The sequence below is a fragment of the Schistocerca piceifrons genome, chromosome 6, assembly GCF_021461385.2.
Source record: "Schistocerca piceifrons isolate TAMUIC-IGC-003096 chromosome 6, iqSchPice1.1, whole genome shotgun sequence".
Taxonomy (NCBI): domain Eukaryota; kingdom Metazoa; phylum Arthropoda; class Insecta; order Orthoptera; family Acrididae; genus Schistocerca; species Schistocerca piceifrons.
This window is the reverse complement of record NC_060143.1, coordinates 129,834,239-129,856,382: the sequence shown is the minus strand read 5'-3', so window position 1 is coordinate 129,856,382 and position 22,144 is coordinate 129,834,239. Positions and strand designations below refer to the sequence as shown.

Sequence of the window (22,144 nt, the reverse complement as noted above, 5' to 3'; positions counted from 1 at the left end):
TCATGTTTTGTTAAATTTCATATGGTCACAAATCACCGACTATTTAAAGCATTAATGTATATAAGATTGTGTGTTGTAGTACCTCCGTAACTGATAAGTTTTGAGAGTGCCATTTGCTTTTGGGTGTCCTCTGTGTTCAAGTATTGAGACTGTAGTCTTCCAGATCTTACAGGCATGAAGAGTTCTGTTGGACTTCAGAATACATGGCCTATGAAGATAACTGCCAGAAACTTTGTGATGAGGTTGTACTGATTATCTGTAAACAAATGTTGGATTTTTGTGTCGCCTACATGATGATACATTCCTCCAGCATAAGCATGTGGCTTTTGTGTCATCTACATGATGTTACATTCCTCTGGCATAACCAATAAGCATGCTTATGTACTCTGACTTAGTGAGTCTACTAAGGCATATCCCAGATTAAAGAATTACTCAGTGTACATTTTTATAGTCTTTGTTAAAGGGTTTGAAAAATCTAGGATACAAAGGGATGACAGGTAATTAAAGAGAGAGAGAGAGAACACTTACCTCCAGTATTTCTGTGAATATGGAGTCCACATTATGAGTGAGATTAACATACAAGCATCGAATAGCTTGCTTTGCTTGTTTTGTTGTTCCCACCTCGGCAAATTTTTTACACACTGGAACAAGATCTCTGACAATGTCAGGAAACAGCTCTCCTGCAACACCCAAGTTAGAGAAAATGAGATTTTAGCTTTATAGCATTTTGTAGTATATAAGCATTTATTGTCTTCACATATATACTCCTACACTTAACTTCCATATGATACTGTCACAAAATGCACTCATCCCTCACTAACATGTGAATGAATAAGATTTACACCTTCTGTTCTTAAATGTCAATTTGCTCCACAGGAAGGAATAATTCATTTCAGAACAGATATATAACAAAAATTATAACAGTAAAGTTACAAACAAATATCAGAACTCACCATTATAGGCAGTTAATTCTGTCTCCTTATGACTCTCCGAGCATACCATCTTAGTGACTTACTCGTCTTCCAGTTCCCAAAATAAAAGTGTCCCAGGAGGAATGGTCAATATTCAGAACCATCATTCAAAGCGAAAAAGTCTAATAAACATGGGTGCTAAAATGTAATCCTAAGAGCTATGAGCTCTTCATCATCTTCAATATGATGAAGCAAATCTCTCCTACTGCAAGCTCTTTGCTTTTCACATTTTGGGAGGAGGTGATATGGACCAAATTAAGAAAAAAAAAAAAAGGTCTAGTATACATGAGCTCTAAAATGGACACATGAAGTGCTACTATGAGCATTTGTTCAGTAGATAAGAAGTGTTTCACAGCAGTGAAGATGAACATATATTCATAGCTCTTAATGTATGCATTTTAGAGTCCATGTTTACTACAACTTTTTGCCTCGAACGGTCATTCCTGTTATAGCCCTGAATATTGCACCGTTCCTCCTGAGACACTTCGTATACCTCATAAAATTTTAACATTTATCCATAATGAGGAAATCTGTTTCAAAAACACCACACAAATTATCTATTATGTGTTAATATTAATTTTTGATAAATGATGATTTCAGGGTGTACATACGGACAAGGAAAAGCAAATTCGTGGATTTTTTTCCGGATTTCCTGGAAAATATACACACTATTTCCCAGGTGAAAATACACTTTTTCCATGTCAAGTGACAGTATACTTTCTCTCTTAACTGTATAACTTATCAATCCTTTGAATGGTCAACGTTTTATACACAGGCCTAGAACTTCCCAGCACTCAAGAAAATGAAATCCAGAGAAAAATAAACAAAAATAAAAAGAGAAATTGGAAAAATCTTTGATGTGCAGCAATGTGCACACTGCATATTTTCATATCACAATACGCTGCATATTTTCATTTTATGAAAGCATACATTTGAAATCCACCAAACGCAGTATGTTCATTTCCAAAAAATTGAAAATGAAATTGTGATGCCCTTTTGTAAGCTACCATAGACCATGTCACGTGATCTCGCCAGCTGATGACAGCAGATATTCAGAGCATAGGATACGTGATTTAGTTAGCAAATAGCAACATCACTTTGGTAGCGCAAACACACAAATAGGAAAAGTTAATGGTTTCAATTAATATACATAGTGTAGGTACAAGAAAAACTAAGCTTTCACATATAATGTTGGTCTTTTTTTTTTTTGCGTGTGTTACACTTTAAGATACTTCACACAAATGTGCCAGTTAAGATACTTCACACAAATGTGCCAGTTAAGATACTTCACACAAATGTGCCAGTAACATTTAAAATAATGATATAAATGTCTAGTCTTCTGGGCTTGAAACTCTTCTAGATAGCCAGTCCTCAAAGTGTTAAGTTTTAAATGAGAGTCAACGCTCTGTAATTTAAGAAATTCCTCACACATTCTCACATGTAACGTAATTCATCATGCGTAAAAGGAAATTTACTTTGAAAGTGATGCTTTCCAAACTACCATTCACAGTATTTTCCCAAGACCTGTTAGAAAAGGGTTCATTACGCAGTTGCCAGAGAGTGCCAGAAACCAGGCGTTACTAGGAATGTACAGCTATGACGACGTGAGAAGCCCGTATAGAGCATTAAGAGATCTTACATTATGTCATAAAGAGCACTTAAACTTCATAAACCATACTAAAATGCTTAATTCGGCTTGAAGTGCACATTCATACGTCCAGATTCACAATGAAGTAGCCCCAACCTGATACTAAGTTTTTCAGTGCGGTTTACAGGATGTAAATTTTCTTCAAGTATCTGCACTGCACTGCACTGCACTGTACTGTACTCTCTCACACTTGGTTCTTTATTATGACATAATGCCATACATAAGTGGCAGAAGGTGAAAATGTGCCCTTAAAATTCAGCAAACAGTTGGAGCTGGCCAGTACTGTGGAATGAAACACTTCGTTTCAAATAAACATACGGCCTCAGTGAGAAAGATTGATAAAATCCAAATTTCTTTATCAGACAAACAAAAATAACTTCATTGTTCTGCAAAGCGATTAATACTAACTGCCAAAAACGTGGAAATAAAATACAACCGGAAAGGAAACTAATAATATATTTCAGCATTCCGTAATTATGTGCATGTATTTTAATTCACCTGATAGCTCCCGGCCACAGAAATTTATTTTATTTTCATTTGATTTGCAAGCTGTAAACAAAGGGGAAACAGCAAAAGCATTAAACGTAGACAAGGATCAGGGGTAGCGTTGCCTGCCTGCTGCCACTGCTGATGCAGCTAACAGCCACACTTAAGCAGCTGAAGCGGGAGAAGGTGCTGCTCATACGTGACTCAACTGCACATGCACTCGCTGGCAACTGCTCAAATGAACTTAATGTAAACAGTTGTGATGCCTCGCTCATTGCAAGCAGTTTGTTGTGGTCTTTGTCCTAAGCACTTTGGCACATTTTGCTGTTGGCAGACACTTGTGTGTGCATGGTGTTTTGTTGTAAATGGTGCATTTCCCTTGTAAATGAAGTTTCAGTTTGTATTGTTGAAATATTATCATTCTGCAGTAACGGGATATGGTAATATTCTTTAACAGAGTATCAATTGTTACCAGTCAAAATTACAAAAATTTATGTGAAAACTAAAACAATAAAAAGCTCCCTGGTCTTTCCCAGATTTCCCGGTTGTCCTGGGGCATATACATTCTGCATTTGGCCCAGCAGCTGCATGCCACTTTATTAAAACTATCAGTTTTTGGATAAGCAACAGACAAAGTGGTAGTCTTCATAAAGTGGCATATCTATGACAACAAATTATGATTTTTCGAAGCTGTAAATCATCACCACCTTAAAATAATATTAATTTTCCCATAGTAATTTCTGTTTTGATGGTTTTTAACCCTAAGACCTCTCTATGTGTGGCTGTTCAGGAAAGTGGAAACAGATTCATAATGTTTGCGATTTTGTGTAAACATTCAAAGACTCCCAACAATGAACATTACACACATCAAGAAAGCGTAGACAGAATGAGTGGAACTAGTACACAGGCATCTGTTTGGTCAAAAGATGATGATGATAATAATAATAATAATAATAAACCCCATGGAGGCCCGGGAAAAGAATAGGCCTCCGGTATGTTCTGCCAGTCGTAAAAGGCGACGAAAAGAACAAACCACTAATAGGGCTAACCCCCCTTTTAGTGTGATTACTTGGTTCAGGACAGAACTAAAGAAGCCTCAGACAAGCGCCGTCATGGTCGGGGACGACGCTTGAACCCTATGCCCGCCCACAATGGTAACGACACTGCTAGCCAACTGGAAAATGATTTAAATCCAAATAGAGGTTTTTTGCAGGATATGCTTCCTGCAACCACCCTAGAAGGAAAACAAAGACAGAGGATGAGATAGTCAGATGAAGTTAATCGACACCTCATGTTCTGTTATTACCAAGCAACAAACCTAGGAACCAACACAACTGGATACAACTGGATACAGATCACAAGTATACACAACATTTATTACCAGATACCCGGAATTAAAATTTTTAACAGAACAACGACTAGCTGATCAGATCCGTGTAATAATAAAAAATAACGGGATACCCCAGTCAGAATTAGAAAGCATCAAACAACAAGTACAACAAATACTGGAACAAAATTATGTGCAATTAGAAGAAGAAAATACGGTAATGGACTCAAACATCCCAGAGAAAACAAACAAAGAACAAAACACATCAATTAAACAATCAGAGGAAAACGAAATCTTAAGACAGCCACCAGAACAAGCACAAATAGAACACGAAGTGACACACGTTAGATGTAGAAGAGAAATTTCAGCTGACATATATAAAATACAAAGACACAAATACAGACATTAGACCATTCTTGCATAGACCGCCAAATAAGCCACAAGTCGAAACAACAATAACAACTATCAACACAATCATACACAACAAAATAAATGAAAATACAACTATGGAAGAGTTACAACTACTGGTTTATGTAGGAGCACTCACTACACTAAATATACACACTAGGCAGAGATCAGAACCAACCAACACACAGCAGAAACCCACAAAACCAGCATGGCAACACAGGCTACAGATCAGAATAGAAAAACTGAGAAAAGACATCGGACAGCTAACACAATTTATAAAAAATGAAATATCAGACAAAAAACGAAAAAGGTTAGGTAAAATCTCACAACAAGAAGCAATAGAGCAATTAGATGAAAAGAAGCAGAAATTACAAGCATTGGCCAAACGACTTAGAAGGTACAAAAAAAGTGAAAATAGAAGGAAACAAAACCAAACATTCAACACAAACCAAAAGAGATTTTACCAAACAATAGATAACACACACATTAAAATAGACAATCCACCAAACATAACAGACATGGAACACTTCTGGAGCAACATATGGTCAAACCCGGTACAACATAACAGGCATACACGGTGGATACAAGCAGAAACAGACTCATACAAGATGATACCACAAATGCCTGAAGTGATAATTTTGCAACATGAAGTCATCCGAGCAATTAATTCTATGCACAATTGGAAAGCCCCTGGAAATGATAAAATAGCAAATTTCTGGCTAAAGAAGTTCACCTCAACACATTCACATCCAACTAAATTATTTACAAGTTACATTGCAGACCCATACACATTCCCTGATACACTTACACATGGAATAACTTATCTGAAACCTAAAGATCAAGCAGACACAGCAAACCCAGCTAAACATCGCCCCATAACATGCCCACCAACAATCTACAAAATATTAACTTCAGTCATTACACAGAAATTAATGACACATACAACACAGAGCAAAATTATAAATGAAGAACAAAAAGGCTGTTGCAAAGGAGCACGAGGATGTAAAGAGCAACTGATAATAGATGCAGAGGTGACATATCAAGCTAAAACTAAACAAAGGTCGCTACACTACGCATACATTGATTACCAAAAAGCTTTTGATAGTGTACCCCACTCATGGTTACTACAGATATTGGAAATATACAAAGTAGATCCTAAATTGATACACTTCCTAAACATAGTAATGAAAAACTGGAAAACCACACTTAATATCCGAACAAATTCAGATAATATAACATCACAGCCAATACAGATTAAGCATGGAATATACCAAGGAGACTCATTAAGTCCTTTCTGGTTCTGTCTTGCTCTGAACCCACTATCCAACATGCTAAATAATACAAATTATGGATATATATTTATCATCTTTGTTTTTAAATATATTTTTCCCGCGTGGAATGTTTCCCTCTATTAAATTATGGATATAATATTACTGGAACATACCCACACAAAATCACACATTTGCTATACATGGATGATCTAAAACTACTGGCAGCAACCAATCAACAACTCAACCAATTACTAAAGATAACAGAAGTATTCAGCAATGATGTAAATATGGCTTTTGGAACAGACAAATGTAAGAAAAATAGCACAGTCAAGGGAAAACACACTAAACAAGAAGATTACATATTGAATAACCACAGTGACTCCATAGAAGCGATGGAAAAAACATATGCCTATAAATATCTAGGATACAGACAAAAAATAGGAATAGATAATACAAATATTAAAGAAGAACAAAAGAAAAATATAGACAAAGACTAACAAAAATACTGAAAACAGAATTGACAGCAAGAAACAAGATAAAAGCTATAAATACTTTTGCTATACCAATATTGACCTACTCATTTGGAGTAGTGAAATGGAGTAACACACACCTAGAAGCACTCAATACACTTACACGATCACAATGCCACAAACATTCAGCAACAGAAAGATTCACATTAAGCAGAAAGGAAGGAGGAAGGGGATTTATCGATATAAAAAACCTACATTATGGACAGGTAGACAATTTAAGAAAATTCTTTCTAGAATGAGCAGAAACTAGCAAAATACACAAAGCAATCACTCATATAAATACATCGGCTACACCACTGCAATTTCATAACCACTTCTACAATCCTTTAGATCACATAACATCAACAGATACGAAGAAAGTAAATTGGAAAAAGAAAACACTACATGGCAAGTACCCGTATCATCTAACACAGCCACACATCGATCAAGACGCATCCAACACATGGCTAAGAAAAGGCAATATATACAGTGAGACGGAAGGATTTATGATTGCAATACAGGATCAAACAATAAACACCAGATATTACAGCAAGCATATTATTAAAGATCCAAATACCACAACAGATAAATGCAGACTTTGCAAACAACAAATAGAAACAGTAGATCACATCACAAGTGGATGTACAATACTAGCAAATACAGAATACCCCAGAAGACATGACAATGTAGCAAAAATAATACACTCCTGGAAATGGAAAAAAGAACACATTGACACCGGTGTGTCAGACCCACCATACTTGCTCTGGACACTGCGAGAGGGCTGTACAAGCAATGATCACACGCACGGCACAGCGGACACACCAGGAACCGCGGTGTTGGCCGTCGAATGGCGCTAGCTGCGCAGCATTTGTGCACCGCCGCCGTCAGTGTCAGCCAGTTTGCCGTGGCATACGGAGCTCCATCGCAGTCTTTAACACTGGTAGCATGCCGCGACAGCGTGGACGTCAACCGTATGTGCAGTTGACGGACTTTGAGCGAGGGCGTATAGTGGGCATGCGGGAGGCCGGGTGGACGTACCGCCGAATTGCTCAACACGTGGGGCGTGAGGTCTCCACAGTACATCGATGTTGTCGCCAGTGGTCGGCGGAAGGTGCACGTGCCCGTCGACCTGGGACCGGACCGCAGCGACGCACGGATGCACGCCAAGACCGTAGGATCCTACGCAGTGCCGTAGGGGACCGCACCGCCACTTCCCAGCAAATTAGGGACACTGTTGCTCCTGGGGTATCGGCGAGGACCATTCGCAACCGTCTCCATGAAGCTGGGCTATGGTCCCGCACACCGTTAGGCCGTCTTCCGCTCACGCCCCAACATCGTGCAGCCCGCCTTCAGTGGTGTCGCGACAGGCGTGAATGGAGGGACGAATGGAGACGTGTCGTCTTCAGCGATGAGAGTCGCTTCTGCCTTGGTGCCAATGATGGTCGTATGCGTGTTTGGCGCCGTGCAGGTGAGCGCCACAATCAGGACTGCATACGACCGAGGCACACAGGGCCAACACCCGGCATCATGGTGTGGGGAGCAATCTCCTACACTGGCCGTACACCACTGGTGATCGTCGAGGGGACACTGAATAGTGCACGGTACATCCAAACCGTCATCGAACCCATCGTTCTACCATTCCTAGACCGGCAAGGGAACTTGCTGTTCCAACAGGACAATGCACGTCCGCATGTATCCCGTGCCACCCAACGTGCTCTAGAAGGTGTAAGTCAACTACCCTGGCCAGCAAGATCTCCGGATCTGTCCCCCATTGAGCATGTTTGGGACTGGATGAAGCGTCGTCTCACGCGGTCTGCACGTCCAGCACGAACGCTGGTCCAACTGAGGTGCCAGGTGGAAATGGCATGCCAAGCCGTTCCACAGGACTACATCCAGCATCTCTACGATCGTCTCCATGGGAGAATAGCAGCCTGCATTGCTGCGAAAGGTGGATATACACTGTACTAGTGCCGACATTGTGCATGCTCTGTTGCCTGTGTCTATGTGCCTGTGGTTCTGTCAGTGTGATCATGTGATGTATCTGACCCCAGGAATGTGTCAATAAAGTTTCCCCTTCCTGGGACAATGAATTCACGGTGTTCTTATTTCAATTTCCAGGAGTGTACATCAACAACTTGCCATAAAACATAAACTAATAAAACAACAAGTTCCCACATACAAGTATGCACCACAAAATGTACTGGAGAATGATGAATACAAATTATACTGGAACAGAACCATTATAACAGATAAAACAACACCACATAACAAACCTGACATCATACTCACCAATAAAAAGAAGAAATTAACACAACTAATCGAAATATCCATACCCAATACAACAAATATACAGAAGAAAACAGGAGAAAAAATTGAAAAATACATCCAACTGGCTGAGGAAGTCAAGGACATGTGGCATCAGGATAAAGTTGACGTTATACCGATTATACTACCAACTACAGGAGTCATACCACACAATATCCACCAGTACATCAATGCAATACAGCTACATCCAAACGTATATATACAACTACAGAAATCCGTAATTATTGATACGTGTTCAATAACCCGAAAGTTCCTAAATACAATGTAACATACACCATACAGTTAAAAGGAAGTCACGCTTGATGAAGGTCCGCGTCACTTTCCATTTTTAACCAGACCTAAGGTCTGAGAAAAATAGAAATAATAATAATAATAAAGCTGACAAAAGAGGTTCTCTTTAAGTAGATCAACTATCTCAGTGTGTCCCTAAAAAGTGAACAATGACAACAATCAAGCATATCTGTCACTACGATGCTATCTTTTTCAGTAGTATTTTCAGTTGTTAGTATTCCTCCTCAATCTCAATCAATTAAAGTTAAATATGTGATAGATTAAAACAAGCAATATTACTACTGTAACACAAAGGCATTTGCTATTGAGTAGCTACTTTGAGTCAGTTATTCGTTACGGCATAATCTTCTGGGGACATTCAGCAAATGTCACTATAGTTGAATTCTTTTATCTTGGCGGTTCGCACATGCCCGCCCAGACGCGGGAGATTGCTGCGTTGCCAGTTGAACGCGCCTAGAGAAGCAGCACCATGGTATAGTATAGTTCGCAAACTTATGTAAAAGGGGGGAGCGCGCAGTTTATGAAGTAAAGCCACCACAGCCGCATTAACCCTTTCGCTGCTACAGAGACGTGCTCTCTGCATTCCGCGCTGCGCGCAATTTTGTCATCACTGCACTGCTCGCCTGTGCCGACACATGATGTTTCGACTGCTTTGACACACTTTATCATTCGATTTCACAAAAACTATCTGGCCCAAAAATTTGATTTTTACACATCTTCTTGACTGATACCTTCCCCCCATAAATGACTTAATTTTGTTTTGATGTTCAACGCAGTTATTGTGAAGCATCAGATGTAGTAAACCATAGCACGAAATTTTGAAGAGTTTGCAGAGGTAAAAATCCATAGCGTACACTTTCCATATGGTCGATTTTAGTTGCCACTAGAAATTTCAAAAAAGTTACATTCAAACGAATAAAATTCATGAAGTAAGACACTTCGATATTGTTTTTAAATAATGAAAATATTAAGCACCAAACAAGGTTTGAACTCAGAACCTTTCGCTTAGCAGCAATAAACTTTAACCATTACGCTAACTTGTTATACAATAACCCTCCTGGCAGATGACTTTAAAATATCATGCAAATTACCGACAAACACTGTTGGTATGACTATGAATTACTCACGTTTCTTCAAAGTACAATAGGAAATAACAATTACCGCTGTTCTTTATTGCGAAAAAGAGTTTAGTGGAATGATACAAACACCTTTCCTTGCAATCGCCTGAATTAGGAGGCTTATTGCTTGTTTGGTTTCATTAATTAATAGAATATGAAGCAATTGGTATAAAGAATGCTTTTTCCAAACTTTCTTTTATAGAAAGTCTGCTTTCAAGACATTTATTTTGTTCAATTACTTTATTTATGACTGAACGTTTATAAAACTGAAGACACTCGTCTGTGCTCTGTACTGCAGTCGAGCTCTGGCAACGTCGTTCTCTGTTCATTGGCTGACTGTGTTTTGTGACGTCAGATGCGCAGAACGAACCTAAACTTGGCCGCCGTCATAAATGACGCGCACTTTAGGCTCCTAGTATTACAAAAGAAACGTGTGTTGCAAAAAAACGGGAATCCTGTCGACCACTGTTAAAAAATTTTAAAATACTATCTATTCCCTTACTTTACATTTATGAGATGGTGGTGTTCCTATATAGAAATCAACATACACTAGACACTTTCCATTTTGACCACAACTACAGCACTCGCCACAGAGATAACTTCAAACTTCCAACACATCATTTAAAACTTTATGCCCAAATGCCAGAGTATATGGGGTTAAAAATTTTCAATAAAATAAAAGGCAGTAATATATTTAAAATGGAGATTAGTTCACTGAAAATATTGCTCTTTACTCTTCTGGTGGAAAAGGGTTATTATTCTGTCGATGAATTCATTGAGGACAGCTTCACAATCTGAACAAAGGGATTGTATTACATGTTTTATTTTATGTACATGTGTAGCTGTAACTTAGAAATATAAAATATAATGTAAACTTTTGTATTTCTCTTAAAAAAGTGAAAAAAGTTTCTTTTGTAAACCTTGACATGTCTCCTGTACATCAAATCAAGTGATTTGAAAATTGCATGTAATGAGATGAATAAACCACATAACATAATATAACACAACTACCATGTACTCAAAAGCATGGTGCAGTACTTGTAAGAATGAATTCTGAATCATACATACTACTCTGTGTCAAATCACACATATATGATGTCTTAACTCAAATGTGACTTACCTATAGGCTTGTATCGTCCAAGGAATGTAAGAACAGAAAGTACTAGCGGTGCCACTGTCTCATCCTCCATGTCGAGGAATGAAACTAGGTGTGTGATAACATCTTCGTGTAAGAAGTGTGATGGGAAGACAAATGACAAGATCTGAAAACAGAAAAAGCTGAATATTTAAGAAGAATAAAACTGCACAATATGTAATTTATACATGCAATTAACATTAAGAGTAAAATGAAAACAACTGTCAATCAATATGACACAATATTGATTACCCTGATCCTTTCTGGGATCAAGTGGTGGCTGGTTTGGAACAGTCTATAATTACTTCCTCCTTTTCACCAAACTCTTCACCGCAGATTAGCAATTACACCCAATGTCCTCAATTACTTTTTGGACAGATTCCAGTCTCTGTCTTCTACTATGGTTTTTATCATCTATGACTCCCTCTCATACCAAGAAAGTTATTCCTGATGTTTCAACAGATTTATCATCTGTATTCTCCACATCAATGCTAGCTTCTCTTAACTGTGCAGTGCTTGTATTTTAACATTGTTAGAAGAAATAAAAAAACATAAATTGCTATTTAAAAAATTGTAAAAGAAACTGACAAAGAGATCATGTCTTGTTAAACGAAATCTACTAGTATCAAATATGTGCTTTTTTTGAGGACGAAATTTCTGAGAATGTATGTCCGGAACATAATAATGTATGAAAGTGGGAAAACCACAAGAAAAGAGGTGAAAATTAAGAGGTCTAACAAGATGAGCACTGTGCAATTTCTCTCCAGAATCAGCAGGCGAAGAAAGGAATATGTGGAAAACAAAGACTAGAAGGGGCAGGATGTAACTGTTTACTGTATATTGTTAAATAAGATGAGTAAGGAACAAATATTAAATGTTTCTACCACATCTAAATGCAGTAGAAACATATTAAGGAATCTGGAAGTGTAATAGGTTGGAAAGGTGGGGGTGGAGATCAGAAGTATGAGGGAAGGTAGACTGCCAGACTGTGGGCAAGCACTTCCCTCCTTCTCAGGTCTGCAAAATGAAGAGTGAGCCGACAGTTCCCCATTCTCTCTACTGCACTGCATAACAAAAAGGAACCACAGGGTCCTTCTCAGGCAGGATGTTAAGACTGTTTACTGTATACAGTAAAACTTCATTTATATGTTTTCCACCATATAACCATGTTGTAGTCGCTTGGTAGTGTATTAATGAACTCAATTTCTCTCGCCATTAATTCTTTTACTGGTAGACTGTCTAAATCTCTGCCATTCCAGAACTGCTGGTCATTGTAGAGTGGACTGCACTGAATGGAGCAGCTTACTATATATCCACAGTATATCTTCCGAGGTAGGTTGTGAATATGTTCACGTCTGGAACAGTAATCTGCTGTAATGCATTCCTTGACTGATGTTAAAATATCTAATGTTCCATAACATCTAGGTGACCTACATCTGCTATGGAGAAAACCAATTTAAGCCTCTGTGTCTCTTCGGATAGTGGGAGAGCCAAGACTGTGGTGATGCATTTGATACCTCAAGCTGTAAAAAGTATTCCAGCCACTGACAGTGGAGACAATGAAAGCAACATTGTCAAATAAAAATTAACAGCATGTTACTCTTGGGGCAGGATACTCAGTGTGGTATACAGTTGACAGCTCCAGTTGTTGAGCTTCAACTTCACATGAACAGTTACTTAATACAAAGAAAATAACTATACAAACATGAGCTCAGTGGAATTGTTTTGTCTACTCACATGACAGAAGTGGACGGGAAATGCTGGGAAGGTATACCGTATTTCCTCGAATCCAAGCCGCACTTTTTTTCCGGTTTTTGTAATCCAAAAAACCGCCTGCGGCTTAGAATAGAGTGCAAAGCAAGCGGGAGTTCTGAAAAATGTTGGTGGGTGCCGCCACAACTAACTTCTGCCGTCGAATATATGTAGCGCCACACAGGCATGCTTTGTAGGCACAAAGATAAATACTGGCACCAAAATCTCTGCGTCAGTAAATAAATTAAAAAAAAAAAGTGGAAGACGAGCCTTTTTCCTCCGCCCAGAGTTTCGACCACTGCATTTTGGTACATTATCCAACGAAGTAAATACAAATTCTGTATTGTTGATCTTCGAATGTAGCAGCATTTCAATGTACTATGAAAATCCGACTGGCAAGACTGTTTGGGATGTTTGTCAATATGGCCAACTCTACGTTCTGAATTTTTTCCTACCTGTGAGAAGAGATGGTTGCTAATAGGAGCTTTTATGAATTGCGAATCACATGTAGTATTCTCTTCGCCATAAGATTAATACAAATATAAACATTTTGCCATGTATTGTTTCGTGTTTGCTACTATCTCATTTAAATCCTGTCTGCCTAATAAACTACGAAACTAGAGAGAGACAACAGCAAACGCGGAAGAATATACATATCATGTCATGTTTATATTCGTATTATTCTTATGCCTGATAGTGATACAGTCAGAAATGAAGCACGGCAACTGACTAGATTTTTAAATCTAAGATGACTCTAATTTCTGTGCAGAATGTAATGAACTAAAGAGGCACCTGCAAAGATTTTGGAACGGAGAAAAATTTTCGCTAAAATTTCGTTCAGAACATCATCTATCATACGCAGTCTGTTATTTGGTTCTTGTTGATCATAATCAAAGAAAGCAGTAGTGTAAGTAACAACAAATGTCTCGCTAATGAGACGACTCCTCTCTATTTTTTGTTTGTAAGCGGCGGTAGCGCGCACAAAAGCAAGCCACGCCGCGAGCGGCGACAGGCCGTAAACACGCACTATCAGAATGCGACAAACAATGCATGACACACTGCAGTAATGCATTTTCAGCTTGGAGTGACGTAAACACGTATAACAAAGAGAACGGCACTTATCAGATCAAAGAAAAATAAGCAATCAATTCAAACCAGATGAAGCACATGAAAAAGGAAGGATATCCGTATAAATACGGATGGAGCGCGTGACGCGTAGCAATGGCTACCTGGTAAACCGTAACTGCTAAGCTTACGACTCGAACCAAACTACTGCAGCTGTATCGTCATTCATTCGACCTAAATTGTCTCTCATATTACAACTAGACGAACTTTGTTTCGATTTGGAGGTGCGACCTAAAACTTTTCTCTCCCCTTGAATTTCGAGTCTCAAATTTCAGGTGCGGCTTAGATTCGGGAAAAATTTTTTTCCTTGATTTCGAGTCTCATTTTTCAGGTGCGGCTTAGATTCGAGTGCGGCTTAGATTCGACTAAATACGGTAGTCCATCTGCAGACTGCAAAGTGGGCAGCACTTGTGGTGGTGGTGGGGTGGAGGGGGAATTACCTTCCCCAAAAGAGTGTCACAGCTGTCCTATAGGATGACTAAGAATCAATTTTCCTCTATCATTGTAGAACAGCATTCGAAGATTTACGTAAATTCTGTCCACATGTGTTTCTTGTGTACTTATCATTAGTAATTTGTATCTGTATACTATGAAGTGTTAAAGCACTCTGTGGAAAATAGACACCTCCAAGCACGTTTGCACACTGCATCGCCAGTGATTCTTACAGTGAGCTGCAGAAGGGTCGTATAACTTTGTGAAGCATCCTGAAGTTGATTTTTGTGATGCAGTGCAGTACAGAATGGGGAATTGCCTGCTCACTCTTCATTTTGCAGGCCCATGGAGGATAGAAACGCACACCCACAATCCCATGCGAGATACCTTCCCTCAACCCCCACCCAGTCTTTCCACGCTATTATAACCAATTAATCCTTAACGCTGCTCTACTACACTTCGGTGTGGTACAAACATTAAATAGTAGTTCTGACCCACATTGCTAAGCAATATACATTAATTTAATACTATCAAAACATTATTTCCCTCTTTCCTGATGAGGCAACAGTTTGTTGCGAAAGCTTGAATTTTGTGTGTATGTTTGTGTTTGTTTGTGTGTCTATCGACCTGCCAGCGCTTTTGTTCGGTAAGTCACCTCATCTTTGTTTTTATATATTATTTTTAATAATGTGTGATTTGCCCATCCCCTACAATGCAGAAACCATATTTTTTGTAATAAATTTAACGTAGCTTACTTTTGTACTATGAAATATTTTCACTATAAGCCACAGTTTTCAAGATAGTCAAGAAAAACATGAAGTTACCTTCACATGCCTCTCACCCCCATGCTCACACCCCTCTGGGCAGGATATTTAGAGTGTTATTCATCACAGTCCCCTCTATTACTGTACAAAAATATTTTACTACACAAATTTTTCCACTAATTCTCCTTTGTTAAATGGACTAGCATTAATGAAACACACTGAGAAAAATAACCACCTGGGTAAGGCAAAGAAGTGTCCCCAGGGTCCTGCATGCAATATGGGCCTACCCTCCTATAATTGTCAAACCACCAATCCGCTATAGTCAAAGTGTTAAAGATGAGAACAGCACCCACTCATCACAGGAATGCTGCCCCTAAAACGGAAAATAGGCTTTGGCAGAAAAAAAGAGCTAACCAAATCTAAAAGAAAGTAAACAGAGTAAGAGATGATTAAGGCAGCTGGCATAGAAAGTTGGGTCGAGAGTCACTCATATCCGGCATGTGGTGAGAGATACACCAACTCCGACCTCCCTCCATCCAGACTGAAAAAAGTTTACAACTTTATACCTGAGAATAAAAACTATTTTCATGAAAAAAATGAAGAAGTGGATAAACTGTCCTGCGTCATCTGCCAATATTAGAGACAAAGAATCCAGAAGACCAAATTTAAGAGATCCAGAAGGAAGTGGCACCCCACCTGGAAATGAGCTACTGTCTGTAAGGCTCTGCAACTACGATATGGGGGTGGCTCATTACATATGATAAAACTATAGGTTAGTCTGATGCAGAGACAATATGGTTCCCTTCGCAGAGAAATGAAGGGAGCAGCACCAGGCAGCAGTTGTCTCCTTACAGTACAGAGTTTAATAGGGATGGCAGTAGCTCACCAAGTGAGAAGAGGTCTTATTTGCACCAACAAATTCTCACCTTGGGTAATCAACACAAATGACAGGCAAGTAAATGCTTCTCTATGCAAATGGTTGGCCAGTTCATTCCGTGGGATATCCACCTGGCTTCGGGCTGAGAGAGAGAGAGAGAGAGAGAGAGAGAGAGAGAGAGAGAGAGAGAGAGAGAATTAAGCAAGCAGTATGACTAAGGTCAAAGAGAATATCATGAGCAGCTATTATGGTAGGGTGACAAGGGTAACAGCAATGAATATCCTGGAAACTGTTCATTGGAACACTACAAATTAAAACACAAACAAGGGAGAACTGTTTAATAAAACATACGACTCTGTTAGTGGGTATCAGCTTCACTATAAAAACACTGTGTGTTCCTGTCCAATGGGAGATGTAAAAAGCATATCCCATTCAATCCATGGTTTTAGTGACCCTTGTGTGAATGATGATATCACCCAGATAATCCTGAACAACTGAGAACAACTGACACTGAAAGCTCATGGTGGTGACAAAATTTACTTCTTTGAAATAGGTTAGTCCTAATTTGTTGTCTGTGTTCTAAACAAGGTTGAGGGTGGGGGTGGGGGTAGGGACCATGGGGAGCACACACTAACAAGGGAATTGTCCAATCTAACATGTCATAACCTATCCTGAAATTTTTCACACAGGAAGAATATACCAAGGGAAATGCCCTGTCAAAATTGTAGCTGCTAAGGCACACTGGAACTATTAAACCAAGAAAAAAAATAATGTTGCAGTGCTCAGTTCTGTAACACAAAGAACCACTTATAATTGTAGTTTGTACAGCCCTTCCTGCCTAGTACACAATCCCTTGAATACGTATTTACCCCGTAAAACAGTCCTCTATGCGGACGATACAACTTTTATCAATTCAGGACAGACTCTTGAATCTGTACGAGAAAAAAATAATATAATGTTTGAAGAATCGGTTCATTGGTTTAGTACAAACTCCCTATGCATAAATGAAGCAAAAACTGAGGAAATATTCTTTAATTTGAAGGTATCAAACAAAGAAAATAAGTCTGTTAAACTGTTAGGAATGATGATTGACCAGAAACTTAGCTGGGATAAACATATCACATATGTCTGTTCTAAACTTGCACGTGCTATGTTCCTACTTTATAAGCTCAGAAATAATGTCAGCCAAAACTTACTGCTGCATTCGTATTTTGCTTATATCCACCCCCATTTTTCATATGGTATTCTGTTCTGGGGAAATTCTCCCAATTCAGTATCAATTTTCAGATGGCAAAAAAGCTCTTCACTGTATAGTGGGTTAATCTCCTAGGGATACATGCAGGGAACATTTCAAGAAATTTAACATCATGACAGTTCCTTGTTTGTACATCTATTATTGCTTATTACATGTAAAAGAAAGCATAGCTCAATATACCCTTAGGTCATCTGTCCACACCCATAATACAAGACAAAACCACACAATTGATCTGCCATACTCTAGATTGTCCAAGATACATAATAGTTAATATAATAGAGGGAAACATTCCATGCGGGAAAAATATATTTATTTTAAATATGTCTACTTGCGTCTGTATATGTGTGGATGGATATGTGTGTGTGTGCGAGTGTATGCCCGTCCTTTTTTCCCCCTAAGGTAAGTCTTTCCGCTCCCGGGATTGGAATGACTCCTTACCCTCTCGCTTAAAACCCACTTCCTTTTGTCTTTCCCTCTCCTTCCCTCTTTCCTGATGAGGCAACAGTCTGTTGCGAAAGCTTGAATTCTGTGTGTATGTATGTGTCTGTTTGTGTTCCTATCGACCTGCCAGCGCTTTCGTATGGTAAGTCACATCAAATATACATAATAGTTATAAATATGTAGGCCTCGAACTGTTTAATATGCTCCCTAAAATTGTACAAACAGTATCTAAAAATAAATTTAAGACAACATTGGGTCAATGGCTCAAAGGTAAAGCATTTTACTCAGTTGATGAATATAGAGATTGTAATATGGTAGATTTGCTGTTTTAACATAGAGAAAGGTACCTCTGCCTGTAGTAGGACCTAAATTTGGAAAAATAATATCTAACATATAGCCATAATAGGCCTACTTCGAGTGCTCTATATTTGTATCAATATCTTAGGATGATGACATAGTGTTATCAACATGTATATGATAATGACATAATGTCATCAACATGAATACTCCCCACTTAATATAAATTTGTATAATGTTTTCTTTTTTTATTGTACTATACTAACATTCATATGATTTATATATACATTGTTATGAGAATATAACCACCTTTATACTGTAATTGAGCTTATAGACAAACCCCATTGTATACTGAACGGCTAATAAATATTCTTATTCTTACCCAGGCACAGACATGATGAGAAAGTGTAGCACTGCATAGCACAGAGTTCAAGGTGCACACATGTGAATTTGAAGCACTTGAACATACCAAAAATGTATCACATCTGAATTTTTTGAATAATGTGTAGTTCATATTGACAGTTAAACTGTTGCAGATGTAACTGTTACACAACTGACTGGCAGAGGAAACAAAATCAAAGCAGTGTATTATGTTACATTACAGATGACTTCAAGACTTTAATTTGTTGATATTAAATATCTGATAAAATTTTTGTAGCACAGTTCTTATGGTAATTTTTGAATAATTTACTAACAATGAAACAGTTCCTTGTTTATTCTCTCTAGTCATCACAAAAATGTGAAGGGTGTACTGGATGATGAAAATAAACATTTTCCTTCGGTAAGTCACACCTGGTACCAAAAAAAAATACAGGCACTTGACAGTAATTACTAGTTTTATTTAGACAGAATTGGGACAGAGTAAGAAATGATCATGGCTGTTGTTCTGGATATTTTGCAGTGTACCAGACATACTTTGTCACATTTGTAAACTGTGTTAACGCAAACTGACAATGCACAAATGACTGAAGTTAACAATACTGTTACGATGATAAACCTGGCATGATAAAGAGCTATTGGAAATTAGATTGTCTGGCAATTTTCTGAATAATGCTTTACACTGTCAAAAAATTTCTTTATTGGCGGCTGAATCAAACTATTAGTTCCGGGTGGAATCCAAATTATATTAACAGTCTTTTCATTCTTCTCAAAGCCAGAGGTGTCATTATGTCTAGGCCAAAGGTCCAACAAAATCACTAAATTATTCATAGTGATTGGTAATAAGACATTTCAGATGTAGTATTGAAAATTACTCTCTCCCATTTTTCCAGATTTTGCTACGTCAAAAAGAAGATTTTTGGAACCAAACAGTCTTTTTTTTTTAATTTTGGCCCTAATTTGCTTTAAGGTTCTTGAAGACAGATACAATGCTGTGTGCATATTTCGCACTGGGTGTAAATCTTTCTTCCATTTAGATAAGTTACATTCAGATTTTACAAAACAAAGCCTGCTTTGCAGACAAATTAACTTCAAGTATTTGGTCCTCCATCATTTAATCAAAAGATTTCCAGCCTTTTCTTTGTCACTGAAAGCTATTACTCTCCACGTTTTCTTTAGGTTAGGAAGGTATTGTATTTTTGCTCTGGACTTCAATCAACAATCATTGTTCGAACCACAATTCAGGAAATTGTCAGAGTTACTTCTTCTTTATTCTAATGAAATGTCGATTTCATTCAAATTAATGTCCAAGAAACTATCTGATGAATAATACATATGTAAGTCTTCAGGAGAAGTAGGTGATTTCAACTGCATACCACATTCTTCTTGTTCTATCTTTGTAAGGTTGAAAAATAAAAACAGTAATTGGCTATCAGGTTCCTGTGGAACTCCAGAATCTGCACAGAGACAGATGCTATTAGAAAGTATATAAAAACTTGGTTTACCTCCACTCTTAACACTTTGTGATACCACAAAGGCAGCTGCTAATTATTATGGATACTCAATGAGTTACAAATTTGAGCAATAACTGTGAACAACTGTGTCAGTGAAACTATGGACGGAAACTGAAATTTGCTTTACAAATTATGATTGTGTTGCGCTTTGTTAACTGTTTACCGATGTGCCGTCAGTCAAGGATATGTACCAGCCATGTTGCACATGCATCCAATCAGCCTATCATGGAGTGGAATAACCTTTATACTTGCAGTGTGTCTTAGCAGCTAAAACTTCAACACTGTGTTTCTTTCAGTATATTCTTAATATATAAAAAAAATGTAAGGGCAGGTTTTGATATGCTGGACTGGACCATTTCCTTGTAAGAGGGTCATACAGAGGTCTGCCCCTGCACTCTCTCACAGGCAGCACAACACTTTCTCCCACCTCGATCCTGCTATCCCTCTTCCTTACAACCCCCAACCCCCCCACCCACCATTCCCAATGCAGGCTGCTGTTGCTTATGTCAGACACAGCTACAGTCTGTAGTCTGCAGTCAGGCCACAGTGGCAGGAGAGTGTGTTTCTGTTTCCAATGAAGGCATCTTAGCCAAAAACTTGAATGTGCGGTCTGCGACTCAATGCCCGCTCTATGTGGTGAGTAGCAATCTGTCCTTTTAGTATTGTTGTTATTCCACTCTCGACTTTCCACTGCTTGATTTAGTCTCTTATAATTTACTATCTTTATTTTTTTCATTACTGTATACACCTGTTGTAACTATAAGTGCCCCTGTGATGTTTGAAGCTCTATCACTACAGCATATTTGTCATAGATTTGGGATATTTCTGTCATAAAGTCACATTTCTTTGGAGAACACTGTAACAACTTTTGTACTGGCACTGTATACGAATTTCAACAATCCTTATGAAAACAAGAGGATGTTTGTATTTCTAATTTACGGTCCCTGAATGTGGCTTATATCACTACCCAGGTTTTATATATTCCAGTTTTCTGTGCACAGAATTAATTTATACAATGTTCTTAGTCAAAGATGCCTTGTGAAAACATAGCTTACAGATTTAACTGGTTGTATAATTAAAAAGTCAGTAAAGCAGTTTCTGGTAAGATTTTTATGTCTTCTCTAAAAACATCTGCCTCAAGAAGTCATACAACCTAAACATTTTTAAATAGTCCACTAACCAACACCAAATGCTTAAGCGTATTACTCGAACTTCTCCATTTCTAAATTCTTAAACCAATATAAAATTGCCATACACAAGTATTTTCTTTTTAGTTGGACTCACTTGTGTAGTGTGGTGGACAGCATCAAGTCACACTTCCATCATCCAAAGAGCAAGTCTATCAATTCAGCCTTGCTAATTCATGAGTGAGTATTTTAAATGATAGTTTAAGAGTGGACAACTCATTTCAGGAGCTCATGTATTGAAGTCTCTGTCTTATTTATTGTTTATATTATCTTTTGGCAATCTCTACCTGAATGTGACTACTATCCACACTATCAGCTACATCAATGTTCTCAATTTTTAATCTGTCCCTGCACGAATTCTTTAGTATGTACAGGACCACAGCTGCTGAACATGCAGAAACTGATTATTGTTATTGCATTTTACTCATCAGGAAATTGGATAAAAAGAGAGTTGTCCTATTTGTGTCCGACAATCAAAAGGCTTAAAACATATATTTGTATTATCTAGTAACAGACATACATTTACCAATTATGGATATGTGGTCATTTCTGGTAGCCTCTGTCATTAGATACTTTTCCATCACAGGCCCAACTATTCCTGCATATATCATAGGACATGGGACAACCTGGCCA

The 22,144-nt window shown here is 38.2% G+C and overlaps 1 protein-coding gene across 2 annotated transcripts in view; it reads right to left on the bottom strand.

The window, feature by feature from the left end:
• The window catches only part of LOC124802483 (sister chromatid cohesion protein PDS5 homolog B-B), a 176,942-nt gene that overhangs the window by 84,228 nt on the left and 70,570 nt on the right, over positions 1–22,144 (bottom strand). For both annotated transcript variants that reach the window (XM_047263293.1, XM_047263292.1), the window contains exons 13-14: positions 11,475–11,616; positions 529–680 (exon numbers count right to left, since the gene is read on the bottom strand). In XM_047263293.1, coding sequence (XP_047119249.1) covers positions 529–680; positions 11,475–11,616 — 294 coding nt within the window. The remainder of the gene's footprint in view (positions 1–528; positions 681–11,474; positions 11,617–22,144) is intronic.